This window comes from Acomys minous (assembly GCF_964271855.1).
Source record: "Acomys minous genome assembly, chromosome: 15".
Classification (NCBI taxonomy): Eukaryota; Metazoa; Chordata; class Mammalia; order Rodentia; family Muridae; genus Acomys; species Acomys minous.
The window spans coordinates 79,190,396-79,216,725 of record NC_140497.1 but is presented as its reverse complement, the minus strand read 5'-3'; the positions used below and the strand labels follow the sequence as shown (position 1 = coordinate 79,216,725).

Below are 26,330 nucleotides of genomic sequence, written 5' to 3'. Positions count from 1 at the left end.
AACTGGGACAGATTTTCTTCTCTGCATACTTCCTGTCTCCTGGCCTATGACAATGAGGAACAGAGCAGAGTAAACAGAGCAAGGATTTATTAAGCCAAAGAGAAAGAGAAAGCTCCAGCTGAGCCACAGGTCAGCAGCAAGGACACTGGAAAGCGTTCAGTACCAGCACCGAAGGCTCCATGACAGAATTTGAACTACAACAATTGGCTTTATATCCTTTCATAACTCAACTCTATTACCCGCATTCACACCTGGGTGGTGGATAAATCCATAAAACGAATTCAACACTGAAGGTGCAAAATTTAATGTGAAGCTATACGGCTTCCATTCTGAATGGCTGTTCTAATTCTATATGGATTCATTACGTTGTATAGACTTTGTGTCTGGTTAATTTTTGTGAGTGGTCTGTTTATTTGCAAGGTGTGTGTGTGTGTGTGTGTGTGTGTGTGTGTGTGTGTGTGATGCAACTGTTTTTGAGTCATTCTTGCTCCTGTAAGTAGCTCCTTACCCATGCTCTGTAAGTAAGCCCAATAAACTCACTCTTTTACCAAGTGCAGCTTAGAATCCTTACTTTAGCCCCTCCCCTCTCCCCACCCACCTAGGCTCTAACTCAAGGGAGCTTAAGATGGGCCTGTGGTTTAAATCCCACAGGTGGTTCTGATACACAAGTTAAGAGGAACGGCCAGTTCTTTGGATGGATCTAGAACACTAGAAGACCTAAACTAATTAGGAGGCTGTGGATACAGCTCAGTAGTAGTGTATCTGCCTAGCAAGTGCTGGGCCCTAGGTTCACTCCCCAGCACTATCACGCGTGCACACACACACACACACACACACACACACACACACACACACACTTATGCACGCGCATGTGTGTGAACTCACAGACGAATACACTGGAGGAGCTGGAGAGAAGGCTCAGCCTTTAAGAGCATGCACTGCTCTAGGAGAGACCTCAAGTTTCGCCCTCAGCACCCATGTCAGGTAGTTCACAAACATCTGTAACTGTGGTCCCTGGGGGTTTTCTGGATGCCTCTGAGCTGCGAAGGCTCCTGCACTCGGAGTGTGTGCACTTACCCAAACATAGGCACTCCAGAGGACACATCATTAAAAAGAAATAATTTTTAAAAGAAGGGATCTAGCTAGAGGACGCCTCCAGTCAATTTAGACAGAAGTGAGTGGCACAAGTAGATGAGGCAGAGCACCCCAGAAACCTCAGTGCTTGGGAGGCCGAAGCCGCAGAAAATGTCAGGGATCCGAAAACACGCTCTCCCAGGGCTGGCTTGCTCTTTTCTTTTCATGTCTTGGTCAGGTAGTCATAAAAAATGTATCCATCAGCATTTTAATAACTCCTTCCACCCCCAAACCCAACATCCAGCGGCAGCATGTTCACAACCCCTAACAGCAGCATGGATCAATGATTTTCACCCCATGCATACCCGATTAACTCTCACTGTCCAAATGCAATTTTAACGGCCTCCCACAGAAGGGCCTCCGGTGTCACCATGCCAGCCTGGGCATCACGGGAAGGAAACAAGGCGTAGTGGGTATAATCATTAGACATAGGGTTTGTGGTGGGCCTCAAGCAATTTTTAACTTTGGGGGAGTCACAAGCCATCTGGAGAAACACAGTTATCTGTCGTCAGAAAAAGTCCTACACCGTTCTGCATATGCTCCCCGGGAGATCCTATTCCAAAACTAACTTTTGGTTTGCTGCCTTAAGTGAACAAACAATAGCCCCACGCCTTAATATATGATAAGTAGGAAGCCATGTACAAGTCCTCGAGAATCGCAGTCCAGTGGTCGGAACAAAACAGCGGCCAGAAATCAACGCATGCGCTGTAGGGAATATAGAATTTTAGAAGCCGGTGGTGGAGATTTTGAGCTGGTTCAATTGAGGAGGGAATCTTAGAAACTTGCGCTTTAAGAGGCAACAGTTTTAAACAGATGGTGTGGTAGGTTGGTGTAGGGGACCCTACCATACATAGCAGCCCAGTGAAGTAAGTTAATCGTGAAACTAAGATTGAAATGTCACTGGGGGTCATTGACAGTGACTGGGATGGGAGATGCTACTAAAATGCTGATGAATAGTGTTTTATGACGACTCGACCAGGACACAAGGGAAATAAGCAAGTTGGCCGTGGGAGGGTAGCCTTTAAGTTCTTGGTCCATTATCGGAGTCAGAAGCTGGCCCTGTGTCTATTCAGTAAGATGAAAGAAAACCACGGGAGGGCAGCGGGTGGCGGAGAACTACACTAGGCTAGTGGGCCTGAAAATGAATTTTAGCTGCAGAGTGTAAAGCCCTAGATGTGTGGACATAAGGAAGTCAGCAAGGTTAGAACAGGTCAGGAATAAATAACCAGCAGGCGGAGGATCCCGGATTCTGTCCTGCCTTTTGTTGGATGAAGAGCACCAGGCAAACGCGTCCACCTTGGCTTTGGAAGGAAGAGGTTGGACCGTCCGCCAGCAGCCGCAGCCCCGGGTGACTACGAGGGTCTGGGGGACGGGGGGAAGGTACAAGCCTGGATCGCGGAGCTCCGCCGTCCACCCGAGGCCCCGCAGCGGGGACCCCGGAGTAAGTCGGGGACCGGCCGCGCTGCGGCGGGTGGGGGCGGGCGGGCAGATCCCACCCCTTCCTGAAGGAAGCGCCCTCCCCGCCGCGACTGCCGCCGCTGCCGCCGCTGCTGCCGCCGCAGGTCACGGCCCGCAAGCCGCCGCCTGGAGCAGGTAGGCGCGGCGCCCTCCTTCGCCCCTTGGCCTGGATGCCAGGCCGGCTCGGCTCGGGGACCCCACCCGGGCGGCGGCCGTGCCTCCCCAGCCCCGGGGCGCGTGCTCCCGAGCCCTAGGCGGGTGGTGCGGCTCCACGGCGCACCCGACCCGCTCCCCGCCGCCGCAGTGCCGCCTGCGGCCCCCGCCCGGCCCGGCCCGGTGACAGGTGTCCCACCGCCGGGGCCGCTCCCGGGTGGGGTCCCGAGAGGAGCCGCAGCCCGCCGGCCCCCAGCGCTAACTTGCGGTGCCCTACCCGCCGCCCCGCGCCCACCCTGCTGGCCGCGCGTTCCTGGGAAGAACCGGGGATTTCGGGATGAGCATGGGCTGGGGAAGGGGGGGGCCGGGGGGGAGGTAGTCGCGGTGCATTAGGTGTTCTGGTTATCCACGGTCGTAATAATTTTTAAAAGTCGTCAGCCTTGGGTTATGGAGCAAGCTTTCACTGAGTGGGTTTCCCTCTCCTTAAATGAATCAAAGAGAGAATGGGGGGGGGGCGGGTTCCCAGTTGAAATTCGTGTTCCTTAGCCCTCCTGTTCATTCCCCCACCACCACCCCCATGGCACTTTATTTTACCCTAAGCACTTTGCCAGGGCTTTCAGGGCTGAGCCAGGGTTGGGATCGCCAGTGTGAGAACACAGCCCAGGTGGGATGGAAGCCAGCGGATCTCCCTGGGGGATGCCAGGCTGACCTCCTACATGCATGCTCTTGTTAGGGAACCGAAAAAACAGTGATATATATTTAAAGCAGGACAGAATAAAGCAGTTCTTGGATCTATTACAGTAACACAGGCTAAAGGGCAATATTAGTTTCTGCTTCTTCCAATTGTCTGCTTGACTCGAAGACAGATTTTAACAATGCGTGACTGTAACCCCATTCTGGCTGCAGTTAATACAAAGGTTCGTTCGGGGACTATGGATGTATAAAGTCCACGGTAGCAGTTAATAGGCTGACCCACGTAAAGTTCCCCGTGTTGAGAGTAAACCGTTAGGGGCATACATGTAATAGACGCCAAGTGAATTACTTCACCATCTCAGCTTTATTGTATCTGATACCTAACTTTTTCTTACATGTGTCCTGGAGAAAACTGTTCCTCCCCCTCCCTCCCTCCCTCCCTCCCTCCCTCCCTCTCTCTCTCTCTCTCTCTCTCTCTCTCTCTCTCTCTCTCTCTCTCTCTCTCTCCCTCCCCCCCCCCAATCCCCTGAGACAATATCTCTGTACTGTACAGTTCCTGCTGTTCTGGAACTTCTGATATAGACCAGGCTGGCCTTGAACTCACAAGATACACCTGCCTCTGCCTCTGAGTACTAGAATTAAAGGCGTGTACCACCACCACCTTGGCCAGCTGTCATCTCTTAATGAACTTAAAGTGTGGATTTAATCTCTGTGTCGTAAGCATGGGAATTTTAATAGTTTGTCCTTGGGGTACAAATTACTCAAATGTTTTTGTAAGCCTCCCAAGTTGGAAGCAAACAAAGCGGACATAGTAATAAAAGGGTAAAGAGTTCTGCTAGCATTAACAGTATTTGACAGATGTTATGACATTGAGCAAACATAGGCTATTTGAAAACCCCACACTTACTATCATCTGCAGTTATGAAATCCGTTTGACTTATTTAACTTTGCGTTATAATATCTTGGTAGCAATTGCCTAACCTGTGCATCTTGTCAAATGCTTTGTGAGGAGTAACGTGCTTTAGAGGCCCACCGTTTCTCACGAGCACGCCAATACTTTCTATTAGCCTTTGTTACAGCTGCTCTTGCACGCCTGTGTTCAGGTGTGCTGCTTTCGACTGTTGAGAGCGAGGCATTTTATCTTGGCTTCCCTGTGGCCAGCGCCTCTGTAGTCCATGGCCAGATGAGCAAGCAATCTGGGAGGGAAGGGTAGCCAGCCCCTGCAGTTTTAGTCATTGGTGTCACTGTAATCTGGTCCTTTGGGATCAGTTCAGTGGCCAATTAAGCAAAACAACACCGAGAAGACAATGCATTACCTGGCTCTTTCTCAAAGAGCCTGTAGCATCGGACTGGAGACTCAGTAGTAATGAGGTTCTTGCCAGGCCCAGGTGATTATTGTTATTGGGTCATTTTGTATGTTGGGTATGAGTGTGGTATATACATGCATGCTTGTGTGGAGGCCTGAGGTCAGCATTGAATGCCTTTCCTCTCTCTCTCTCTCTCTCTCTCTCTCTCTCTCTCTCTCTCTCTTTTGAGATAGGGTCTCTCACTAAAGTTGAAACTCCTTGATTCAGTCAGGCTATCTCAGCCAATGAGATGAGTTTCAAGAGGTCAGCCTGCCTCCCTTCTCTACCAAAGGCTGGGGTTATAGGTACCCAACACCATGCTTAAGTTTTAACATGGGTACCAGAGGGTCCAAACGCCGGTCCTAGTGTTTGCATGTCAAGCACTTTATAGGCTGAGCCTCTCCCGAGCCCAAACTGGAAATGCTTAACACAAAGAGATTTCAGACTGGACAATGATAGGAGAAGATAAGTTTTTGGTATTCGCTGTCCCACTCAGCCCGTTTCATGTTGTTCTGGGTTAAGCCAGCTATATAGTAGGTTAGGCAGACAGAGTACGGGGGTCTTCTACCAAGTAAGAATGACCAGTTTCCCTTTTAACAGCTCTATATAGCCTTTTGTAGCTCAGTACTGCCAAATATAACTTTGTACATCAATGGGAATATTCTACAAATCCATCTTATATGATAACCACAAGCCACATGTGGCTGTTGAAATGTGGCCAGTACAACTGCGGAACAGATTTTTAAATTTTATTTAACTTTAATTAATTTAAAATGCCGCATAGGGATAGTGGATACCATATTAGGTAGCGCAATTCTGAATTCCCACTACTCATTTCTGATAGACATACATTTGACGGCAATTATCCTTTAATTAGGAGGAAAAAGAAATCTACATCATACTGCTGGGAATTATGACTTAACTCCGGGACCCTGTTTTATGGAAAAGGACTTGCGTTTATGCTGGAGTTCGTTTCTACTCTAAGAATAGTTGGCTTTTTGCGTTTCTCTCTCTGCCAGTCACAAGCGTAAGCGCCACTCCAAGTTGTTTGGCGTCCTGTTTGGATCGGTGCTCACAAGGGAGCATGATTCTGTGCGTCGTAGAGCATTTGCTCTCAGCGTTGGTTTCTGTACTTGCTAAGTTTTAAAGCCAAGGAGGAGAGATTTGGAGAAAGGGAGGAAGGATCGTGGCTTTGTCTGACTGTTCCTTTCCTCTCTAAAGTCGTCCCTGAGGAAAGTGGCCACTGGGGTCCTCACAGAACAGTTGAGGACTGAAGGCTTTGTTTTATAGCTCTTCCTGTCCGGTTTCTTTCTCTGATGCATCAGAGTCTAGACACCGCTCTCCCTCCCTTGCTCCACACTGCCTATAGGATTTACAGAATCCACTTAAAATACCGCCTACTATCATTTTTAGTAAAGTGGGATTTCATTTAGCCTCTACCCGATGGCTTCCACTTTTAAACTAACTTGCTTTGGTTAAAACCATTATTTTGATGGGTAAAGAAAGCACACTTTTAATTATATTGTTTCACATTTCTTGAATGAGTGACCCTCGCCCAGCCCAGAGACCTAACAACCTCTCTGTGGGGGAGAACTGAGGATGCAAGGGGCTCCTGGTCTCTGGGAGGGAGTACACCCTGCTACCCTGCAGTCAGTTAGTTAGCAATTGTTGCATATGTGGGGATACAGTAGTTAGGTTAAAATAACCCTAAGGTATTTGTGCCTTGAAGGTATTAATAGTATAGAAGGGCAGTTTTTCAATGACTGCCCACAAGGTGATGGGCATGCTTAAATGACGGTAGTAAGTACTTCGTACAGTTTCCACACCACGCCAAAGCCTCTGAAATGCAGTAACATGTCTATTTTGCTTTTTAAAAAAATTTTTGTTAGTGTTTTCATACAACATAGTGTATTTCAAACTGCTTGTCTTGAGTCTTAAAATCAATGTATAGATGAGGACCGCCATTTTCCTTCTGAAACAGAACCATAAAGTTGTCTGTGCACCGTCCTCTGTCAAAGTTTTTGTTTCCTCCACGTATAATAATGGCCAGGTCACAAGGGAACGGGCAGAACTGGTTTGAGCACTGGGGAAACAGGTCCTCTGGGTTTAAATCTTTACTACGGTTTGGTTCATCTGTGTCTGTAGTCATTGCAGTAGATGGGTGTGTCCTGGTTCAGATGCAAAGTCCTGCCTGTGAGACTCATCTCCATAGCCCTTTGAGAAACACTGATTGGAGGCACATGTCGCTTAGCAATGGCTCTGTGCCTGATGACCATGTGAGTCCTGGTTTTCCTTTGATGAGGGGCATTGTGTTTCCCCACAGCGCCTACATCTCACTTGGTAATCAGTCCGGAGACAGAAGACATGTCCAGTCACCCTCCACCCCATACGCCCAAAGCGTCACATACATAGATGGATATCTACTGACCTGTGTGGCACTCAAACACTACGCACCACTGTAAGCAGATGTAAGCCAAGAGCAGCCATTTTCTACATGAAACATAGCCTGATGGGGGGGGGGGGAGGGGGGCGGAGGCACTGCAGTTCTAGGTTGCAGAGACCTCACTGTTGCCAACCAGTGGTCTCTGAGGTTTAGTGCCCTTCATGAGGCTCCCTGGTACCTAAAGAATGTGAGCAATCCTGGAGACTGACTACAAATTACATCTCCAGAAGTGTTTTCTGTCCTTGCCGGCATGCCCTAACATCTGCATTCTGGTTTGCAGCAAGCAAATGACCAATGCTATAAGTAAACAGGTCTGTATCCAAGTCTCCTAGCGTATGCAGTCACCTACATTTTCTTCTCAAAGTCACCCCTTACCTGTGAATGTCTCCTCACACTTCTTAATGCAGCAAATGGGAAATGGCTGGGAGGTTATCCCAGTGGTAGAAGCTTACCTGCGGTTGGAAGGCCCTGGGTTCGACTCCCAGTGCCACAGCTGAAAGTATTGTTTAATATAAATAAGCATATAAATGAGTCTTGGGGGATCTCAAAACTGAGGCTGGGCACCCTTTCAGCCCACTGTAACCTAGGAACAGATTCCAATTTTCCTTAAAGACCAGTGATTACTTCTCCACAGACCTTGCCTGGCAGAATAGGAGCGGCCAAAGCTGCTGTCGTGAATTTTCCTTCTGTTAAAATCAGAGGTTGCGTGTAACATGCTAAAAAAAAAATCTGTAAAATATTCAGACTTTATTCAAGGCTCCAGAGTTGTCTGTCTCTGTGGACAGTGGTCTAGACTCTGCCTCTGGACTAAGAAAGAGCCTTGAAGAACTGCCTTTTAAAAACACAGAAAGCCATGTAGACAATGCCTAAAAGGTAATGATGCTTAACTATGCCATGCAGGAAATTGGCCTGTGTTTAGATCATTGAACCTCAATTGTTCCTAATAAATGATCATGGCAATCAACTGACTGTAAACCTAAATGTCTCCAAACAGAGCTTAGGAAGATAGCCTACTTTTCATCAGATGCGGGAGACTGAGCCTTCTCTACAGCCCCTCATTAAATAGTATTTAAAGAAAAGCGTCTTGTATGTTTTTCAGTCTCATGTAGCCCAGGCTGGCTTTGAGTGTGTGTGTGTGTGTGTGTGTATGTGTGTGTGTGTGTTCAAACTCACCCCCCCCCACTTCCCTTTTCCCCAGATCCACTCCTCCTCTGTTTCCCTTGACCTCTTTATATATTAATACCAGAAGATAACCCGGAATTCTAAATCCTCTTCCCATATGCTGAGATTACAGGCACACAACAAAATTAAACATCTTAATTAGATCTATCCTTGCTTTTCACATGTGCGATGGCTTAGCTAACAAAGACACATTTTAAATGGCCTTAATTGGAAGGTTTAAAATATAAGTTAAAATTGGCTTTCTATAGCTAAAATGGATGTTACACTCTCTGGAGGAGTACTAGGCCATGTGGGCCTTTCACACTGCTTCCCTTCTGACAGTTCATGAGTGAATAGACCTGTGGTGAGACTGGGGCTGGAGAGATAACATGGTGGTTTAGAGCACCTGCTGTTCTTCAGGGGACCTGGATTTGATTCCCAGCACTCACATGGTGGCTCACAACCATCTGTAGTTCCAGTTTGGGTTCTGACATCCTCTTCAGACCTCTGTGTGCGCATGAGCAAAAACACACATGAAATAAACAGGGAAAACGGTGATGTCGTAGTAAAACAATGTAAGCAGAAGTACTAGTTTTAAATGAACTCAGAAGTATTTGTCTATTAAGACGTGACTCCATCTGTTGCTGTAGCTCTCTTAGAGTTCCTGGCAGAAGTTTATCTTAAAAACAACTAACCCTACTTTCCCCAAGACTAAGTGATTTATACAGCAGTAGCAGGATGTTAAGTTAGGGGAAACAGTTTCTCTTCTTTTATGACACCGTTTTCCCACAAGCCCTCCACTTCAAAAGTCTAACATTTTACCATTGTTGTCAGCGACGGCACAGCGTCTTCAAGGATCATATTCATAGCCTTGTAACTTTAGCAGCTAATGCAATTGGTCTTTAAAAAGACGATTATCTTCCCTGTGACATTTTGATTGGTATTTCTCCCTTTTAATTTCAACTCATATGGGGCATAAAAATTGATTTACATGGAGAGGAGTGGTTTGCCATTTCATACTGTAATTTTGATTGTATATCTAGGCTTGTAGAACTAAAGAGAAAATTTCTCCATTAACTGAATTGCAGAGCAGATCCAGTTGTGATCTAAAAGGGACAAATGGTGATTTTTTTTTTAAGATCAGACCACTTAACCATGTCAGAGTCGGCTTGCAGAGCCATAAAGAGAGTTCAGAAATGTGACTTCAGGCGGGTGTGGTGGCATATGCCTTTAATCCCAGCACTTGGGAGGCAGAGGCAGGTGGATCGCTGTGAGTTCGAGGGCAGCCTGGTCTACAAAGCAAGTCCAGGATAGCCAAGGCTATACAGAGAAACCCTGTCTCAGAAAAACAAAAACAAAAGCAAAGCAAAGAAAGAAATAAAGAAGATTAAAGAGGCATTAAAGAGTAGGAGGGGCTTTGAGTTGAGAGGTATTTAAGACAGTGTGTAGAAGTAAAAGAGGTCATGCTGGGCATGGTGGCACACTCCTTTAATCCCAGCACTTGGGAGGCAGAGGCTGGCAGATCACTATGAGTTCAAGGCCAGTCTGGGCAAGTCTAGGACAGCCAAGGCTACACAGAGAAGCCCTGTCTCAACAAAACCAAAAGAAAAGAAAAGAAAAGAAAAGTGACTTCTTACTAGTTATAGTGACCCCTGTAGTACACTCCCTGGATCACAATAACTGTTTGTAGGAGGATGTAGGATGTATGATTGTGCATACATGCGTGCAAGCATGTGTGTGCATGCAAGCAGGCGCAGCCCAGAGGTCAATGTCAGGTGTCTGCTTCAACTGTTCTTCATTTTGGTTTTTGAGACAGGGTTTCTCACCAAACCCAAAGCTCACCCTTCGATTAATCTGGCTAGACCGCAGGCGGCGAGGATCCTCCCGCCTCTGCTCTTTGAGCCCTAGAGTTACGGATATGCTTGCCTGGCTTTTACACAGCGTGCAGAGGGTCTGAACTCAGGTTTTAGCTTACATGGCGAGCACTGTACTGACCAAGCTGTCACCCTGTCCATCAGGATAACGCCTTCTCTCTCTAGTGCCTCCTTATTGTTTATTAACACAGATTTTAAGTCATTTTTTTTCCACGTAGAAAATGAAAAAGAATTGTTCTAGACCGTGATGGCTTCCCAGCGGGGTGCCTAAAAGCTAGACAAAGCCTTTGGAAGTCATCCGCTTTGTCTCTTGGAGACTTGGCACACGTACAATCACCACAGAAGTGGGAGGAGTCTTTACACTTTCAGACCATGGCTGCGTTACACGAGGTCTTGACATGCTGTTGACCCAGGCTGTTTTAGCATGACTCCCAGCCTGTATCTGAAGACTCACTTCAGCAAGCCCAGGCTTGCTTGTTCCCCCTTCTCCTCCCAATTAAATCATCTTCTCTCCGTGCTTTGGAGTTACGTTATACAATGTAGCTTTATCTTAGGGCATTTGACTATCTAATGGCAGAGGCCAGAAAAATACTATAAAGTTTTACTAGACAGAACCACGCTTCTGCTTCTTCATTTCCAGGACGGCTTATACAGCTTATAAGCGAAGAGTTCAATAGTTGGCTCTGTAAATACTTGGCCCTAGATCTAATGATATCTACTGTCAGGTCTGTTATAGGCTGGGTTTTTTTTTTTTTACTAAATTTTACCAGCCTTGGGCGGTTTAGATTTAGTTGGCTTATGCCTTGCCTTCTTGTGTTGTCTAGGGTACAGCATCCTTCTGTTGAGTGGTCCAGAGAATTCTTTTTTTTTTTTTACCTACCCGCCAGAAGAGGGCACCATATCTCATTATAGATGGTTATGAGCCATCATGTGGTTGCTGGGAATTGAACTCAGAACTTCTTGACAATCAAGCAGCTCTCTTAACCTCTGAGCCATCTCTCCAGCCCAGCTGATGAAATTCTTATAGCACTGCTACCATGGACAGCGCCACCCACATGAGACTCTGCAGGCAACCTTAGGGGGGCCCAGGTTCCTTGCCTGGCTGCATGGTAAAAATCATCTGAGGAGAGGAACTAAGCCTCACCCTCAAACAGTTAAATCAGATGGGAGGGGCTGTTTACAGACACCACACATTTAAAAGGCTCTGATGTGATTCCATCAAGTTTGGCTGTCAAGGCAGACTGTGTGCCTTAGTGTTCCCTCAGGGCATCACAAAGTGTGCCTATGGGCCAGTGGCCAAAAAAGAACACACAAAAGCCAATGAAGTCCATCCTCTTTTTTTTTTCTTTTAATTAATTTATTCACTATACATCCTTTTTGTAGTCCCCTCCCTCCTCTCTTCCTGGCCCCACCCTCCCTCCTCTTCCCCCTCCCCCTCTGCTATGCCTCAGAAAAGGGGAGCCCCCACTATTAACTCACCCCAACTCATCAAGTCACATCAGGACTGAGCACATCCTCTTCCCTTGTGGCCTGGCAAGGCAGCAGCCCTGCTGGGCAGGCATGAGGTAATCAAAAAGCAGGCAACAGAGTCCCTATCAGAGACAGCCCCTGTTCCCCTTACTAGAGGACCCACATGAAGCCCGAGCCACCCATTGGCTACATCTGTGTAGGGGGCCTAGGTCCAGTCTATGCATGGTTCTTCGTTGGTGCTTCAGTCTCTGCAAAGCCCTTCTGGGCCCTGGCTAGTTGGCTCTGTTGGTCATCTTGTGGAGCTCCTGTTACTTCCAGGTTCTTCTATCCATTCCCCCATTTTTCCACAAGATTCCCTATGCTTTGCCCAGCGTTTGCCTGTGAGTCTCAGCATCTGTTTTGATATGCTGCTGGGTGGAGCCTCTTAGAGGAAAGCTACGCTAGGCTGCTGTGTGCAAGCATAGCAGAATATCAATACTAATGTCAGGGGTTAGCTCTCTCCCATGGGGTGGGTCTCAGGTTGAGCTAGGCATTGGTTGGACATTCCCTCAATCTCCGCTCCATCTTTATCCCTGCATATCTTGTCAGCAGGGTAAACCTGGGGTAGAAATTTTTGTTGGTGAAACCTATCTTCTTAATCAGGGAGACTCTGACAAACCTATGGTGTTAGAGCCTGGGCCATTTTCGCCATCAGGTTGCCATAGCAACAAAGGCTCGCTAACCCTCCTAGTGTCAAAGTGCCAGTTTGCTTAGATGAGAAAGAATTATAATGAGCCAGAGGTGCTGAGGATACCAGGAGAACATGGCCCACAGAATCAACTACACAGGCCTCATAGGGGCTCACAGAGATAAAGCAGCAATCTTGGAGCCTGCATGAGTCTGTGCTAGGACCTCTGCGTATATGTGATGGTTGTTAGCTTGGTGTTTTTTGTGGAACTCCTAATAGTAGGAGTAGAAGTGTCTCTGATTGTTTTGCCTACTCTTGGGACCCTCTTCCTCCTACTGGGTTGCCTTGCCCTGCCCTGAAATGAGGGTTAGTGCCTCGTCTTATCGCATCTTGTTATGCTGTATTTGGTTGATATCCATGGGAGGCTTGCTTTTTTTTTTTTTTTTCCTGACAGGAAACAGAAGAGGAGTAGATTTGAGGGAGAAGAGAGGTGTGACGTCTGGGAGGAGTGGAGGGAGGGTAAAGTGTGGTCGAGACATATGAGAGAAGAAAAAATTTGGGAGAAATAAGAAAATTGCTTCAATAATTTTTCTTTTTCTTTTTTTTTAAAGATTTATTTATTTATTATTATTATACAGTGCTCTGCTTGTATGCACATCTGAAGGGGCATCAGATCATATTGTAGATGGTTGTGAGCCCCCATGTGGTTGCTGGGAATTGAACTCAGGACCTCAGGAAGAACAGTCAGTGCTCTTTACCTCTGAGCCATCTCTCCAGCCCCTTCAATAATTCTTTTAAAAAGACAGATTCATGTTTAAAAGGAGAGAAAGTTGGTATAAAACTATCAATGGGTTCCTTGTCAGCTTGGCACAAGCTAAGCTCTAGCTGCTAGCATCAAAGAAGGACTCTCGATTGAGAAAGTGCTTCATAAGATTGGTCTATAGAGGAGTCTCTAGTGTATTGTCATATTGTCTTCATTAATGATTGATGTGGGAGGGTCCAGCCCACTGTAGATTGTCCTGGAATGTATAAGAAAACCAGTCTCAAAAAACCAAACCCCCCCCAAAAAAAAGGAAAAAGAAAAGAAAAGAAAGAAAGAAAGAAAGAAAGAAAGAAAAAGAAAAAACTCAGGTCATTAGCTTGGCATTAAGCACCCAACCTGATGAGCCATCTCACCAGCCCTACTTACTTAACTTTTAATTGTAGCATAACGCATCATAGTCATTTTTAAATGTACAACTCAGTGATGTGAGGAATAGTCCCATCATTATGTATCCTGCTTCCAGAACTCCTTTGTTTTGCAAAGTTGAAACTCTATATTCATTTAACAACTTATCTCCTCCTTCCCCCCTTGCTCCCTCTCTCCCTCCCCCTCCCCCATTCCCCCCTCCCCCATCCCCCCCTCCCCCCTCCCTCTCTCCCTCTCCCTCTCTCCTTTCCTCCCTTCTCTTCTGGAACTCAGAATCCCCCTTCCCCATCCTCCCTAGCACCAGGATTGTAAAGTGTGCACGTCTCACCCAGCTTGTCTGTTCATAGATGGTATCCAGCACTTAGTGTAATTTCCTTAGCGTAATTTACTCACACTACAGCATGTGAGCGAACTTCCACCTCTTTAAGACTGAGAAATGCTGCACTGTATAAATATGCCACATTTAAAATGAAATGATCTCAACTTTTAAGAAAAGCGATGCTTACTAGTGTGTGCAGGTATAATACACACACATACACACACACACACACACACACACACACACACACACACGTACATACACAGAGATCGTATTCTATCAAAATCGGTTTTTTAAATAGTAATATAGAGCAAAGGACATTACTGCTACCATTATGGGAAATGTGTCTATATATCTGTAGTTTTAAACACATGAGACGGCCCATTCCAGTGTGTACACCTTTCTTCACTATCAACCCATAGCTGGACTATAAGCTTAGAAACCAGAACCCTGAAAGCGTGTAAGCATTTTGTGGGACTAAAGTGAAGGTAGACAGTGATCTGTGGCTTACTGCAGACTCTTTGCTGACTTAGTCTGATTTGTGCCCGTCATTTCACCTTTCTTTGCTAATTTAACACCTCTCAAATACTGACTTTATTACATTGAAGACCTAATGAAATATAATCTTGCTGCCGCAGTATACTGAGCATGTATCAGTAAATGCTGTTCTTCCTTCTGCTCCTCTGTTGTCCTGTTCTCTCATCGTGGGTAATGAATCAGGAGTAGATTATATTGGGGGCTGTGTAGACGTGTGGGAGAGGGGAACACCCCCTCCTCTAAGAAGATGCCGCTCAGCAGATAGCCGTGGGGCCACTATGTGCTTATGGTAATATAAGTTTGACTCAAATGAGGGCTAACTGTGCAGGCAAACTTTGTATGGAGAAAGACTTAGAAGTTTGTCACTCATAATTAAGCTCTTAGTATGTGCCAAGCACTGAGCTAGGTCAATTGTGTGACTGCATACACATGCAAATGTTTGAGGTAGGTTCATTAATCTACTCTTCAAAAATAAATGAGTTGGAATGTCCCATGATGATAAAAAAATTGCCCAAAGTTGGACAGCTAGAATTCAAGGCACCCTGTCTCCTGTCTGGGAAGACTAAGTTTAAGGTGTTTACTGTTCATCATGGTGACTTGCATTGACCATGATATAACAGACATTGAAATTGCTGCAAGATGGATCTAAGTGTTCTCACTAGAAACAGCAGTATGTGAAGTATTGCATATGTTACTTAACTTCACTTAGCCTCTCCTCATATTAAAACATCAAGAAAAAGAAAATATGTATGGTTTTTACTTGGCAGATGAAAGACAACATACAAGAAAAAAATTATCTTTTATCAACATAAAAAACATAATGTATGGGCTGGGGAAATGGCTTAGTGGCCAATGGTCAGCAATCCTGATGATTTGAGAGAACCAACTCCCAAAAGTTGTCCTCTGACCTCTATATGCATACCCTGGCATGCCCATGCGCGCGCGCATGCGCGCGCACACACACACACACACACACACTTAGATAAATGAGTATAAAATATGTATGTGGTGTGACGTGTAAATTAGAAGGCTTTAGTGGTGTTTCTTTTAAATGACTATAATGCCGCGGCACAGAGGTTTGCCTTTCCCTAGAGGAAGTGAGCCCAGATAAAGAGGAATAAGGAATAAACGCCATACCAGTAACAACAGTGTATAAAAGGAAGCTTCCTTAGTGATGAAATGCTAATTACAGTGACAGGTGGGGACACTGAGGGGCTTAGCTGTGAATCTCCTAATAGAACTAACTTTCAAGATTATTGAGTAGGTTTAAAAATATTTTTAAAGAGGCTTAGTTGGAAATTTCCCGTGAAGGCTTGTCTTAAAAACAGGTACTCCGGATCAATGATAGAAGTAACGTCAATTCTAAATTCCAAATTAATCTCCCTGAGGTTTTTCTCTTCATTGACTTTTCTGAGCCTCACCTTCTGTGGGGTCATCTCACGTCCATTCTTACTGTAGATAGGCCCAGATATTTTAGTGGGGGGGGGGCTGTTGCTATTATACATTTATTATATTTCTGTTTTCTTTTTCTCTTTCTTTCTTTCTTTTCTTTCTTTTTTTTTTTTTTTTTTTTTTTTTTTTTTTTGTATGATTCCAAGAAGTCTGCACTTCTGTGCTTTACCTAACCCGGTGTATGAATGCTTATTAACCTCTGTAATACTTTCGCTCGTTCTTTGGTCTCACTATTTTTTGCTAACAGTTCCATTTCCCTATGTCTCCATTTCTGTCTCTTGCTATAACAATGTAAGTAAACACAACAGTATTAATTTACTCTGGTTTTGTTTGTGGGGGAAGCTCTCTCCTATACTAAGGAATAACATTGGCAGATAGAGAGGGAGGGAGGGAGGAGGGAGATCGTAGAATTCACCTGCCCCTAGTTTCCCTAGATAATTTTAAGAGATGAACACTGTTTTATTAAATGCATTTCCACGTCCATGGAGCTCACCTTTGACTCATGAGTGCTTTTTGTCAATAACGTCTATATATTTCTCACAATAAGCTCTTTTTGGTCAAGAGGCTGTTTTGATACTAAATCTGGCTATGCTGTCAGGCTGGCCTTGAACATCCTCTGAGCCCTGGACATCCTCTGCCTTGTCCTCCTGAGTATGTAGGAGAAGAGGTGTGCATATTTTAGTGTTTTGTTGATGTCATGTGTTGTGCCCAATTTGGAATTTTCCCCCACGTTGTTCATAAGAGCAGTAAACATGTATATTATATGCAGTTACCCTTGGGAATCACATTGTACACATACTCTTATGTCCTGGATTTTCTGTCTGTACACTATAAGAATCTTTAGATGATTTCTTCTTCAAGACATATCTTAATGGTTGTATAATAGGCTATGGATTCCTTATAACTTAATCCTTACAGTTTTTAAAACATACATATGACATGTTTGCTTATTTATTGTGTGTGGGGGATGCGAAGACAATTGCAGAAGTCGCCTATTTCCTTCCACTAGGGTCATCAGATTTGACAGAAAACACCTTCACCCACTGAGCCATAATCCCTGTATTTTTATTGCTTCAAGTTTTCCCGATTGTTTACTGTTATCACGAATGCAGGTGTGCATACATGTATGTGTAAACTTCTATTCCTACCCCTTGTCATTTCTGTTATGTTAGTTTTAGAGACCTCAGTGAATTGCCACGAACACAGTGACTTAAAACAGCAGGGGCTTATTTTTCCTCCCAGTTCTAGAAGCCAGAAATCCAAAAATTAAATTGCTGGCCCTTCAAAGGCTAATAATGCTTCCTATGAGGATTCAGGAACCGGTGTGTCTTGCCTCTGCCAGCTTCTGGCCTCCCTGGCATGTGGCACCGTCACTGCGGTCTGTGGCCGTTCTCTACGTGTCTTTGTCCACCCGTGCTCAAAGCTGAGGGAGATGAGTGCCTGGGCGCAGCCCCCTCTCTTCACAAGGATGCCGGCCACACACCGTGAGTCCGTGATGGCTTCAAGATTGTCAACAGCAGCCTCTGCAAAGGCCCCGTTTTCAAATAGTCGAATTCACAGGAAATAGGAACCTGGACATATCTTTTCGGTAATGGCCGGATTCAGCCTTACTATAAATTTGTGTTAGAGGACAGATTTCTTAAGCCCCTTGATCTGGTTAGCCACTCGTTTTCCAAAGCTATCCTGAGGCCTGATGCCTTGTCATCAGGTATAGGTCACCCCATTTACCTACACTCTTCCTTGCATTAAGTAACTATTTTTAGAAGATCTTTACCTCTTGGGGGACTTTGCTGAATTCAGCAGAAACTCCTGACATTTCTTTCCCATTAATATTTGTTTGTATCTTCTGTCCCATTTCTCTGATGCAGTAGGTGTATTTTTGTCACGGTGTCATTATATATAAAGACCATCACCCTTTCTTATGCTGTTTAGAAGAATTCTCACAAATTATCACTTAATTTTTCATTTTTCCAAAAGTTTAGTCCATGTGGTCAAAGCTATCAGTATTCATTTGTGACTTCTTCCTACATTTTAAATTTAAGAAAAATACTTTCTAGGGGCTGGAGAGATGGCACACTGGTTAAGAGCACTTGCTGCTCTTGCACAGAACCTGGGTTTGAATCCCAGAACCCGTGGTGGCTGATGACCATCTGAAACTCTAGTTCCAAGGACCCTGACACACTCCACTGACATCTGTTGACCTCCATGAGCACTGTGTTCACAGGACGCATATACTTACCTGTAGGCAAAACACCCATGCACATGAAAATAAAAGGAATAAATGTCAAAAAGAGAAAAAGAGAAAAAGGAAACACCTCCCCAGTCAGCCCCTAGCTAAGCGTGCAGGGCATGTTGTAGTTTTGGGTTTGTTTGTTTGTTTGTTTGTTTTTATTCTCTTACATTAGCTGCTTTTCTCTTTGCTGTGATCTAATGCCTGATAAGCAGATTAAGGCATGAAGTTTATTTGGCTTCAGTTCACAAATGCCGTCCTTCATGGCAGGGAAGGCGGGGAAGACAGGAGGCAGGCGCTCAGGGCAGCTGGTCGCATTGTAGCCAGTGAGAAAGCTGAGCAAGATGGATGCCTGTGTACAAAGCTGAGAGAGCCGAGTGCCCATGCGCCAAGCTGAGGGAGCCCAGTGCCCATGAGCAGCCTCATCTCTTCCTCTTATTTAGTCTGGGACTCCATCCTATACAATCATGTTGCACACTGACAGGTGGGTCTTCTCATCCCTAATCTAGAAAGTTCCTTGTAGGCTTGCCTATGGTGGTTATAAATCCCATTAATTTGACAATGACCTTATTCCAAGAATAACTTTTATTTTCATGATACATCAGGCCCTGAGTGAACAGTTATCTTTCCAATTTTAGAATTTATCTTCCCAGCACATATATTGAATGATTGTTGTATTATTCTTTGATTAAAAACAAAAACAAAACAAAACAAAAAAAACCAACTGTTTTCAGCTACAGGTAATGCTTCCTGCCCCAGGAGCATTTAGCAGTATCAGTGTTTCTCTGTCGTTGCAGTTGGTTGGGACTACTTTGAGGATCCAACAGGCAGAGGTGGGGGTGCAGCTAAAAACCTTACAATTCACAGGACAGTCCTCCCACAACAAGGAGTTAGCCAGCACAAGACGTCAGCAGCGGCTCTACCGAGAAACCCTCTTTTAAACTTTACCGTAGGCTTGTGGGTCTTCTTTATTTTAGAAATTTTTAAATACATAAGCCCCCCACCTGCTGCTCACTCTGGCACCTGCTACAAGTGGCCCATTTGAGAAAACAACCCAGGTCAGGATCGGTACCCTGCTTCCCTTAGGTGAAACTGAAAATCCTTATAGATGTCTTCTCGTGCCTTTTCATCTTTGATCTCACAGCTCGGAGTTGCGAGGCCTCGATCGGCCATTCTGCTTCGAATCCTCCCTCTGCAATGTACTCGTGACCTCCCCACCGCACATGTAAATTACTTCTATGCCCTGTGGCTTCAGACCGGTCAAAACAATCTCTCCCAGTTTGATGGGCAGAAGCGCAGCGGTTCCCTGGTGATGCTCTAAACGGACACAAAGCATTTGACTTCTGCAGCTGAGTAGAGGACTTTGTCTCGGGGCTGTGTTTTCCGTTCGGTTGATTTGTGGGTTTCTGTGTAGGGCAACATTATTTTTAGTGCTGAAGCTTATGATACACTTTGTTTTTATACTGAACATGTGTGAGGGCAGCTCCCTTTGAGGGGTTTTATGAAAACCTGAGTGAGGCAAGTTGGGGTAGCTTAGCTCGCTTGTATGTTGGCATCGCACAGTAGGGTGTGTTATATGTCAAGACATGCCCCCCTCCTCCTTTCCTGGTGGGTTTTTTCCTTCTTCCAGTTTTGTTTGGACAAACCATTGCTATGAAGCCCATGCTAGTTTATGACAGCTAAGTAGCTCAGGCTAGCTTCTGACTGCTATGGAGCTCAGGCTAGCTTCTGACTCATACTTCTTCAGCCTCGGCCATCCTGCTGTAGTGACTATAGGGGGTACAGTCACATGCCACCCAAGATATACTTCTTGAAAATGTTCCTCCCTCCCTCATCATCATGTAAGCTGGGCTGCGGCCCGGGGATCTGCATTGTGGAAGGCGTGCTCTGTGACTTGGAAGCCACACTCCCTAGACCCCATTTAGAGAGCTGTGTGTCCACTGAGCAGCTTCTTACTGACCCTCCTTCTATTTGATTATTTTTATCTTTCAGCCAAGTTTGTCCTCCACGTTATATATCTTGTACACAGTAAATGGATTTATTTTTCCCCATTATATCTTGTAATTGTTATTGTTGATATACAGGGAGACTATTGATTTTAAGGGTCCGTTCTGTATCAAACCGATTGGTCCAGCTCTCTTGTCAAATTGAATAGTGTTCTAGTTAAGGCTTCTGCAGGTGTGAGATGAAGGCGCAGTTGTTAGAACTTGCTCTCCCCTGGGGATGACATGGGTCTGGGGCATGAAGGTAGATTAGGAAACGCTTACCTTAGGGTCATTTGATTCAGCCTGAGTCAGCTGGACTGGCTCTGGGCAGCTTGGAACTCAGTATGTTTAACATGGGAATAGCAGCAAACTGCACTTGCTGCTGTCAGTCCCCCTTTGAGCCCTGGGGCCACTGTAACATCCCTGTGCCGGCCCGTCTTCCACTGTGCAGTTACCTTCACACTGCCTGTGCATCTCTATCGCTTACTGAGAGGGCAGCAGCAGCCAGAGGCCAACGTTTGAAAATGAGTTACAAGCAGTTTGGAGATTTTCTTGTATAGTGTTTAAAATCTGGCTCCTTAAAACAACTTTCTAATTCCTTATCGGGTATCTGGGTATTTCGGATCTTGCATTTGTCTCCAAGAAAACTAGCATATTAATATTTGTATGTCTGAAATAGTGACTGAGAAGGAGATAGTTATAAAGAGACTTTTTTCTTGTCTACCTTTCCTCTCCTCTCTTAAAACAACAAAAGATTTATTTTACTTTTATTTATGTGTCTCTGTGTGGGAATGTGCAAGTGAGTGCAGTTACCCACAGATACCAGAAGAGGGCGCCAGATTCCCCTGGAGCTGGAGTTATGTGCAGTGGTGAACTGAGCAACCTGGGTGCTAGGTACCAAGCTCCAATCCCCTCACAGAGCAACAAACGCTCTTAACTTCTGAGCTATCTCTTCTACCATCCACTCTTTTAACCAGCCTTAGAGCAAAAGCTTTGGTTCCAAGTTGCCCCAACTGGCTAGACTTGGCCAACCATTCCTGCATATCAATTAAAGAGAAGACTAGTGTTGAAAAGCTGGGAGAGAAGACTCAATAAGTAGGCACTGGAAAGAGAACCAGACACACACACACACACACACACACACACACACACACACACACACACACACGTTCATTTTCAGTGTGCTGACAAGAGTGTTAGGCTTAACTAGAGGAAAAATTGGAGCAAGGGTCAAGATGCATCCGTAATTAACCACCTGTTGTTACTGCAGCTTTGGTCCTGTGAGCTGGTCTGATGAATTGCTCATCTATAATTGCTTTCATCACCTGAAGGTACCAGTTTGGTTCCCACATGATGGCATCTCCTGCTCCCAGGGCGCAGCCTTACTCTCGGGGTGGGTGGTCGGGATGCCCATCCTCTGAGGTTCTGCTCTTCCTGGAATACAACGTGACAGTCGGTTTAGGACAGTGTCTTCTCTTCTGTCTTGCCCTAGGGAAGAGGATGGTGTAAGTTAGGCAGATAGACGTGAGCAGGGGTCTGTTCTGAAGTAAAGGAGAAAAACACAAGGTAAAGGCAGAGATACCAGCGTTTTTTTTTGTTTTGTTTTGTTTTGTTTTGTTTTTACTACTTAAACAGTCTTTAATGAGAGCTGTGCGTGAGAGGCCTCTACTCCTGCATCTTCTCGATCGTTTCCTCCTTGTATTTGCCCTTCTCCTTTCCTACTTGGCAGGACTTGGCTTTCCTTTCCAGGATCTTCTTCCGGTCTTTGTCCAGCTTTAGCCTGGTGATGACCACCTTGCTGGGGTGGATGCCCACGTGGACAGTTGTGCCATTAGCCTTTTCTCGCTGCACTCGTTCAATGTAGATGACATATTTTTTCCTGTATACCTGGACCACTTTTCCAATCTGCTGGCCTTTGTAGTGTCCTCAGACAACCTGCACCTCGTCGTCCTTCTGGATGGGCATGGACCGGACCTTGTATTTCTGCCTCAGCTCCTTGGAAAGGGGGGAAGACATGATCTTCCTCCGAATGTGAGAGGGGGCATTGAAATGGCGTTTGCGGTTCTTGCTCCGGTCGGAAGTCACGAAGGGGTTGAACTTCATTTTGGTGGCTGCGATCCAGCAATGGCCGCAAGAGGAAAGAGTGATACCAGCATTTTGTCCTGCCTGCCCCATTACCTTGTAGGCTCAAATGAGGTGTCAATGCTTTTTAGCAAAAGCAGCTGTGGCCAAGAGTGAAGTTTCCAGGTAGAAGCCTCCTCTGAAACAAACTGATTTGTTGGTGATGGTGGGCTCTCTTGCTTTACAATCTTCAACTGACCCAGTAACATTGCTGTGACCCTTGTAATTTATCAAAAGAATAGCTGTGCCCTGGAGTTGGAAGCCACACACTGAGACCACAGAAGCAGAAGAGACCTTTATGGAACACTGAAAATTCCCACCAGCCCTGTGGACAGTAATAATTGACATTTTTCTCTGAGTTTTTAAAGATGTGTGTGTGTATATGTGTGTGTGTGTACACATGTGTGCAGGTCTTTCTCTCCCTTTCCCTCTCCTCTCTGTGTATGTGTGTGTATCTGTGTGTGTGTGTGTGTGTGTATACATGTGTGTGCAAATATCTCTGTGTATATGTGTGTACACATACGTGTATGCAGCTCTCTCCCTTTCCCTTTCTGCATGTGTGTGTTTGTATGTGTGTGTGTGCCCTTGCATGTAGTCTGGAGGAAGATGTCGGGTATCTTTCTCTATCACTCCGTACCTAGTCCTTTAAGACAAGTCTTAATGAATCTGGAGCTCATCTGTGTGTGTCCTCTCCCTCCCCCCCACCCTCAGCTAATAAGCCCAGTGACCTCCCCATCCAGACCCCACACCCCTAGAGGCTGCAGGTTTGTGTGCTGTACTCAGCTCCTTGTGTTGTGGTGTGCTGTGGTGTGCTGGGGACCTCCCTCACATTTACACAGCTTGCTCTCTGACCCTCTGAGCCATCTCCACAGCCGCCTCCATACTTGTAAAAGTGATTTTAATAAGTGTAGCAGATAATGGTTTTCTGTATTACACGCTCTTACATGTATATTACTGTGTTTTGCTCATATTGGCCCCATCGCCCTTTCTTCTGCCCCCCAATTCCTGCTAATTCTCTGCCTCCTTAACAAGTGTCCTCCCTTCCCCCTCTGCATTCAAATCAGTGAGGGATTGATGCTGCTTTGCTAAAGCAATCTCTAGGCGTCCGCTTCCATAACATGAAGGTTTCATGACAGGGGCTGAGGATATGGAAGACTTGGTGCAGTGCTTGCCTGGCATGTATGAAGACCTGGGTTCTGCCCCCGGCACTGTGTCAGCCAGGCATGGTTGTGACATATCTGTAACCCCAGCACTTGGGAAGCAGAAGCGTAAGAAAAGTCAGGAGTTCAAGGTCATCCTTCAATACAAGGCAGGCTTGAGGCTTGCCTGAGAACTTATCAAGAGGGAGAGGAGGAAGGAAAAAAGAAAAGGGAAGAGAAGAGAGGAGGGGAGGGGAGAGATTGGAATAATTTAAGACTATCCCCAGCCATGCCTGGCCCAAGTTCTTTGAAAAATATCTCACAGATATTATCTATCTTTTCAAGATCCACAGCTCAGATGTAGCACTTGCCTAGCATGGGTGAGGCCTAAGATTTAGTCTCCAGTACCACAAAATGATTGATAGAGTGAGTGATGGGTTGATGGGTCGATGGGTAGATGGATGGATGGATGGATATATATAGATGGAGAGAGATAATATAGATGATAGATAAATAGATGATAGATAATAGAGAGGTGATGATAGATAGACACAGATACATGATAGATAGATATGTTAGAGGTGATAAATGGTAGATAGATAGATAGATAGATAGATAGAAAATAGATAGATAGATAAAAGGTACTGACAGAGTACCTGAAAATGCAGAGCCATTGGCTAGTGTGGATTATATTTAAGGCTGCTGTTCTGGCCAAAGTTCTTTGTTCAGGATGATGGTTCCCTGATAATGCCTGTGGCGGTGCACTTTCTGGTTCACGAGCAGTCTAAGGATTCCATTGATAAAACTGTTCTTAATGTAACTGCTCAGATTCTAGGTTGGTTAGACCTAGAGGGCTGCAGCCAGAAACCGGTGATGCTGCAGTGACTGCTGAGACAATTATTGTTGATGCAAAGACAGCTCACAGACTTGGGGACATGGGAGGATGAACACTTCGTGACATCAGCTTCTTACCTCCTTAGTACGCTGGTTCCATGTACACTTTCAGCCTGTGCTGGGGAATCACGTGTCACATTTTGGAGGCAAGCATGGAAAGTGGCCATGGTAAGGGAGGCAGGTATAAAACAGCATCAAGAGCTGGAGGGCCGGCTCAGAGGTTAAGAGCACTGACTGCTCTTCCAGAGGTCCTGGGTTCAATTCCCAGCAACCACATGGTGGCTCACAACCATCTATAATGAGATTTGGTGCCCTCTTGTGGCCTGTAGGTATAGATGCAGGCAGAGTACTACATAAATAATAAATAAATAAATAAATAAATAAATAAATAAATAAATAAATCTTTTTTTAAAAACTGCATTGGTTTAAAACCATGAGCAATACTTTTATTTTTATTTGGGAATAAAATTGGTCTATCATTCTCAATTTTTAGACATATACTTACTGATTTTTGGCATCAGAACTAGCCCATCTTCAAAAATAATTTGGGTAGCTTACCATATTTTTCCATATTCTAGTGTTTTTTACATGAAAATGAGCTCTTCTATAAGCTGAGAATAACTTTCAGAAAAAGATAACTTTCTATTCTCATGTGGTTATAAAAATGGACACCAGTTAAAGATGCTGAACTGGCTTAACCACTGCAGGAGCCAGTGAAGCCAGGCAGGCAAGTGCACTGTAGAGCAGCGAGCGGTTCTGCCCCGAGTGGTTCTCAACATGAAGGTCATGGCCCCCACGGGGCTTGTGCATCAGATATCCTGCATGTAATATAGTTACACTGTGATTCATAACAGTAGCAAAATTACCGTTATGAAGTAGCAAGAAAAGTAATTTTATGGTTGGGGGGAGGGGTCACCACAAAACGAGGCACTGTATTACAGGATTGAGCATTGGGAAGGCTGAGAACCACCGCGCTAGAGCAACAAGATTGAACTGTGGCCAGGCGTGGTGGCGCACGCCTTTAATCCCAGCACTAGGGAGGCCAAGGCAGGTGGATCACTGTGAGTTCGAGGCCAGCCTGGTCTACAGAGGTGAGTCCAGGACAGCCAAGGCTACACAGAGAAACCCTGTCTCAGAAAAAAAAAAAAAAAGATTGAACTGCACGTGAATGGTTCCTAGGGAAGGTGCAAATGAACGCCACTGTGGTTCTTCCGTGCGACAGTGAGAAAGGCAGGAATCAGCTGATCTTGTACCTCACCGAACAGAGTCTGAGTGTCTAGAGATAAGAATTGTTATGGGATGCAGGCTTTCCAGATGAGACCTGATAGGCTGTGGTCAGACAGTGGGGGAGGAGGACCCCACCACCAGTCAGAAGCCTAGGGGAGGGGAATAGGGCAGAAGAGGGAGGGAGGGTGGGAACAGGAAGATAAGAGCGAGGGGACTACAATCAAGATGTAAATAAAGTATATTTTTTCAAAAAAATAATTGTTTTTGTATGTCTCTCGGTTACCTATAACTTAGTTTTATGTAGTATATGTATGTATTGGTGTAGGTTTGTGCACACATATATACACCAGTGCGCTGGTGTGTGAATGCCTGTTACAGACGCCGTTAACACTGTTTCCTATGTCTTTCTCTTCAAGATATTTGACGTGTCAGTCTTCTGTAGTTGAAGTGGTGATTTAAGAACCAGCTCTCAGATTTCCTTGGGTCGTTTTGCTCCTAAACAAGGCTAAATGGCTGACATGGTCCCAGCACTTAGAAGGCTAAGGCAGATGAATCTCATGAACCCAGAGAGTCTCAAGACCAGACTAAAAAAAATGGGGAAGCCCCGCCCCTCCATTTTTATTCCTTATTTGTGGCCTTTACTTTATTTTTGGCCCCTTCACCATTTTGTCTGTCTTTTTCCAGATAAATAACTAGGACACAAAGTTATTTTCTTCCTTTTACTTTTTTTTTTTCCCGAGACAGGGTTTCTCTGTGTAGCCTTGGCTGTCCTGGACTCGCTTTGTAAACCAGGCTGGCCTCGTATTCACAGTGATCCATCTGCCTCTGCCTCCTGAGT

At 45.3% G+C, this 26,330-nt stretch overlaps 1 protein-coding gene and 1 pseudogene across 5 annotated transcripts in view; one reads left to right on the top strand and one right to left on the bottom strand.

The window, feature by feature from the left end:
- The first annotated feature begins 1,981 nt into the window (after positions 1–1,981).
- TMEM150C (transmembrane protein 150C) overlaps positions 1,982–26,330 on the top strand; it is an 83,169-nt gene continuing 58,820 nt past the window's right edge. Inside the window, exon 1 of one of the 4 annotated variants that reach the window (XM_084760569.1) lies at positions 1,982–2,000. Coding sequence is in view for 1 of the 4 variants with exons in the window: in XM_084760566.1 (XP_084616692.1) it covers positions 2,403–2,482 (80 nt within the window). In the remaining 3 variants the exon portion in view is untranslated. Of the gene's footprint in view, positions 2,001–2,074; positions 2,576–2,625; positions 2,728–26,330 lie in introns of those variants that run through there. The other 3 variants (XM_084760566.1, XM_084760568.1, XM_084760567.1) reach the window with 3 other exon arrangements.
- On the bottom strand, positions 21,706–22,265 carry LOC311584674 (large ribosomal subunit protein uL24-like; annotated as a pseudogene). Its single transcript has one exon. The product of its transcript is annotated as a large ribosomal subunit protein uL24-like (transcript).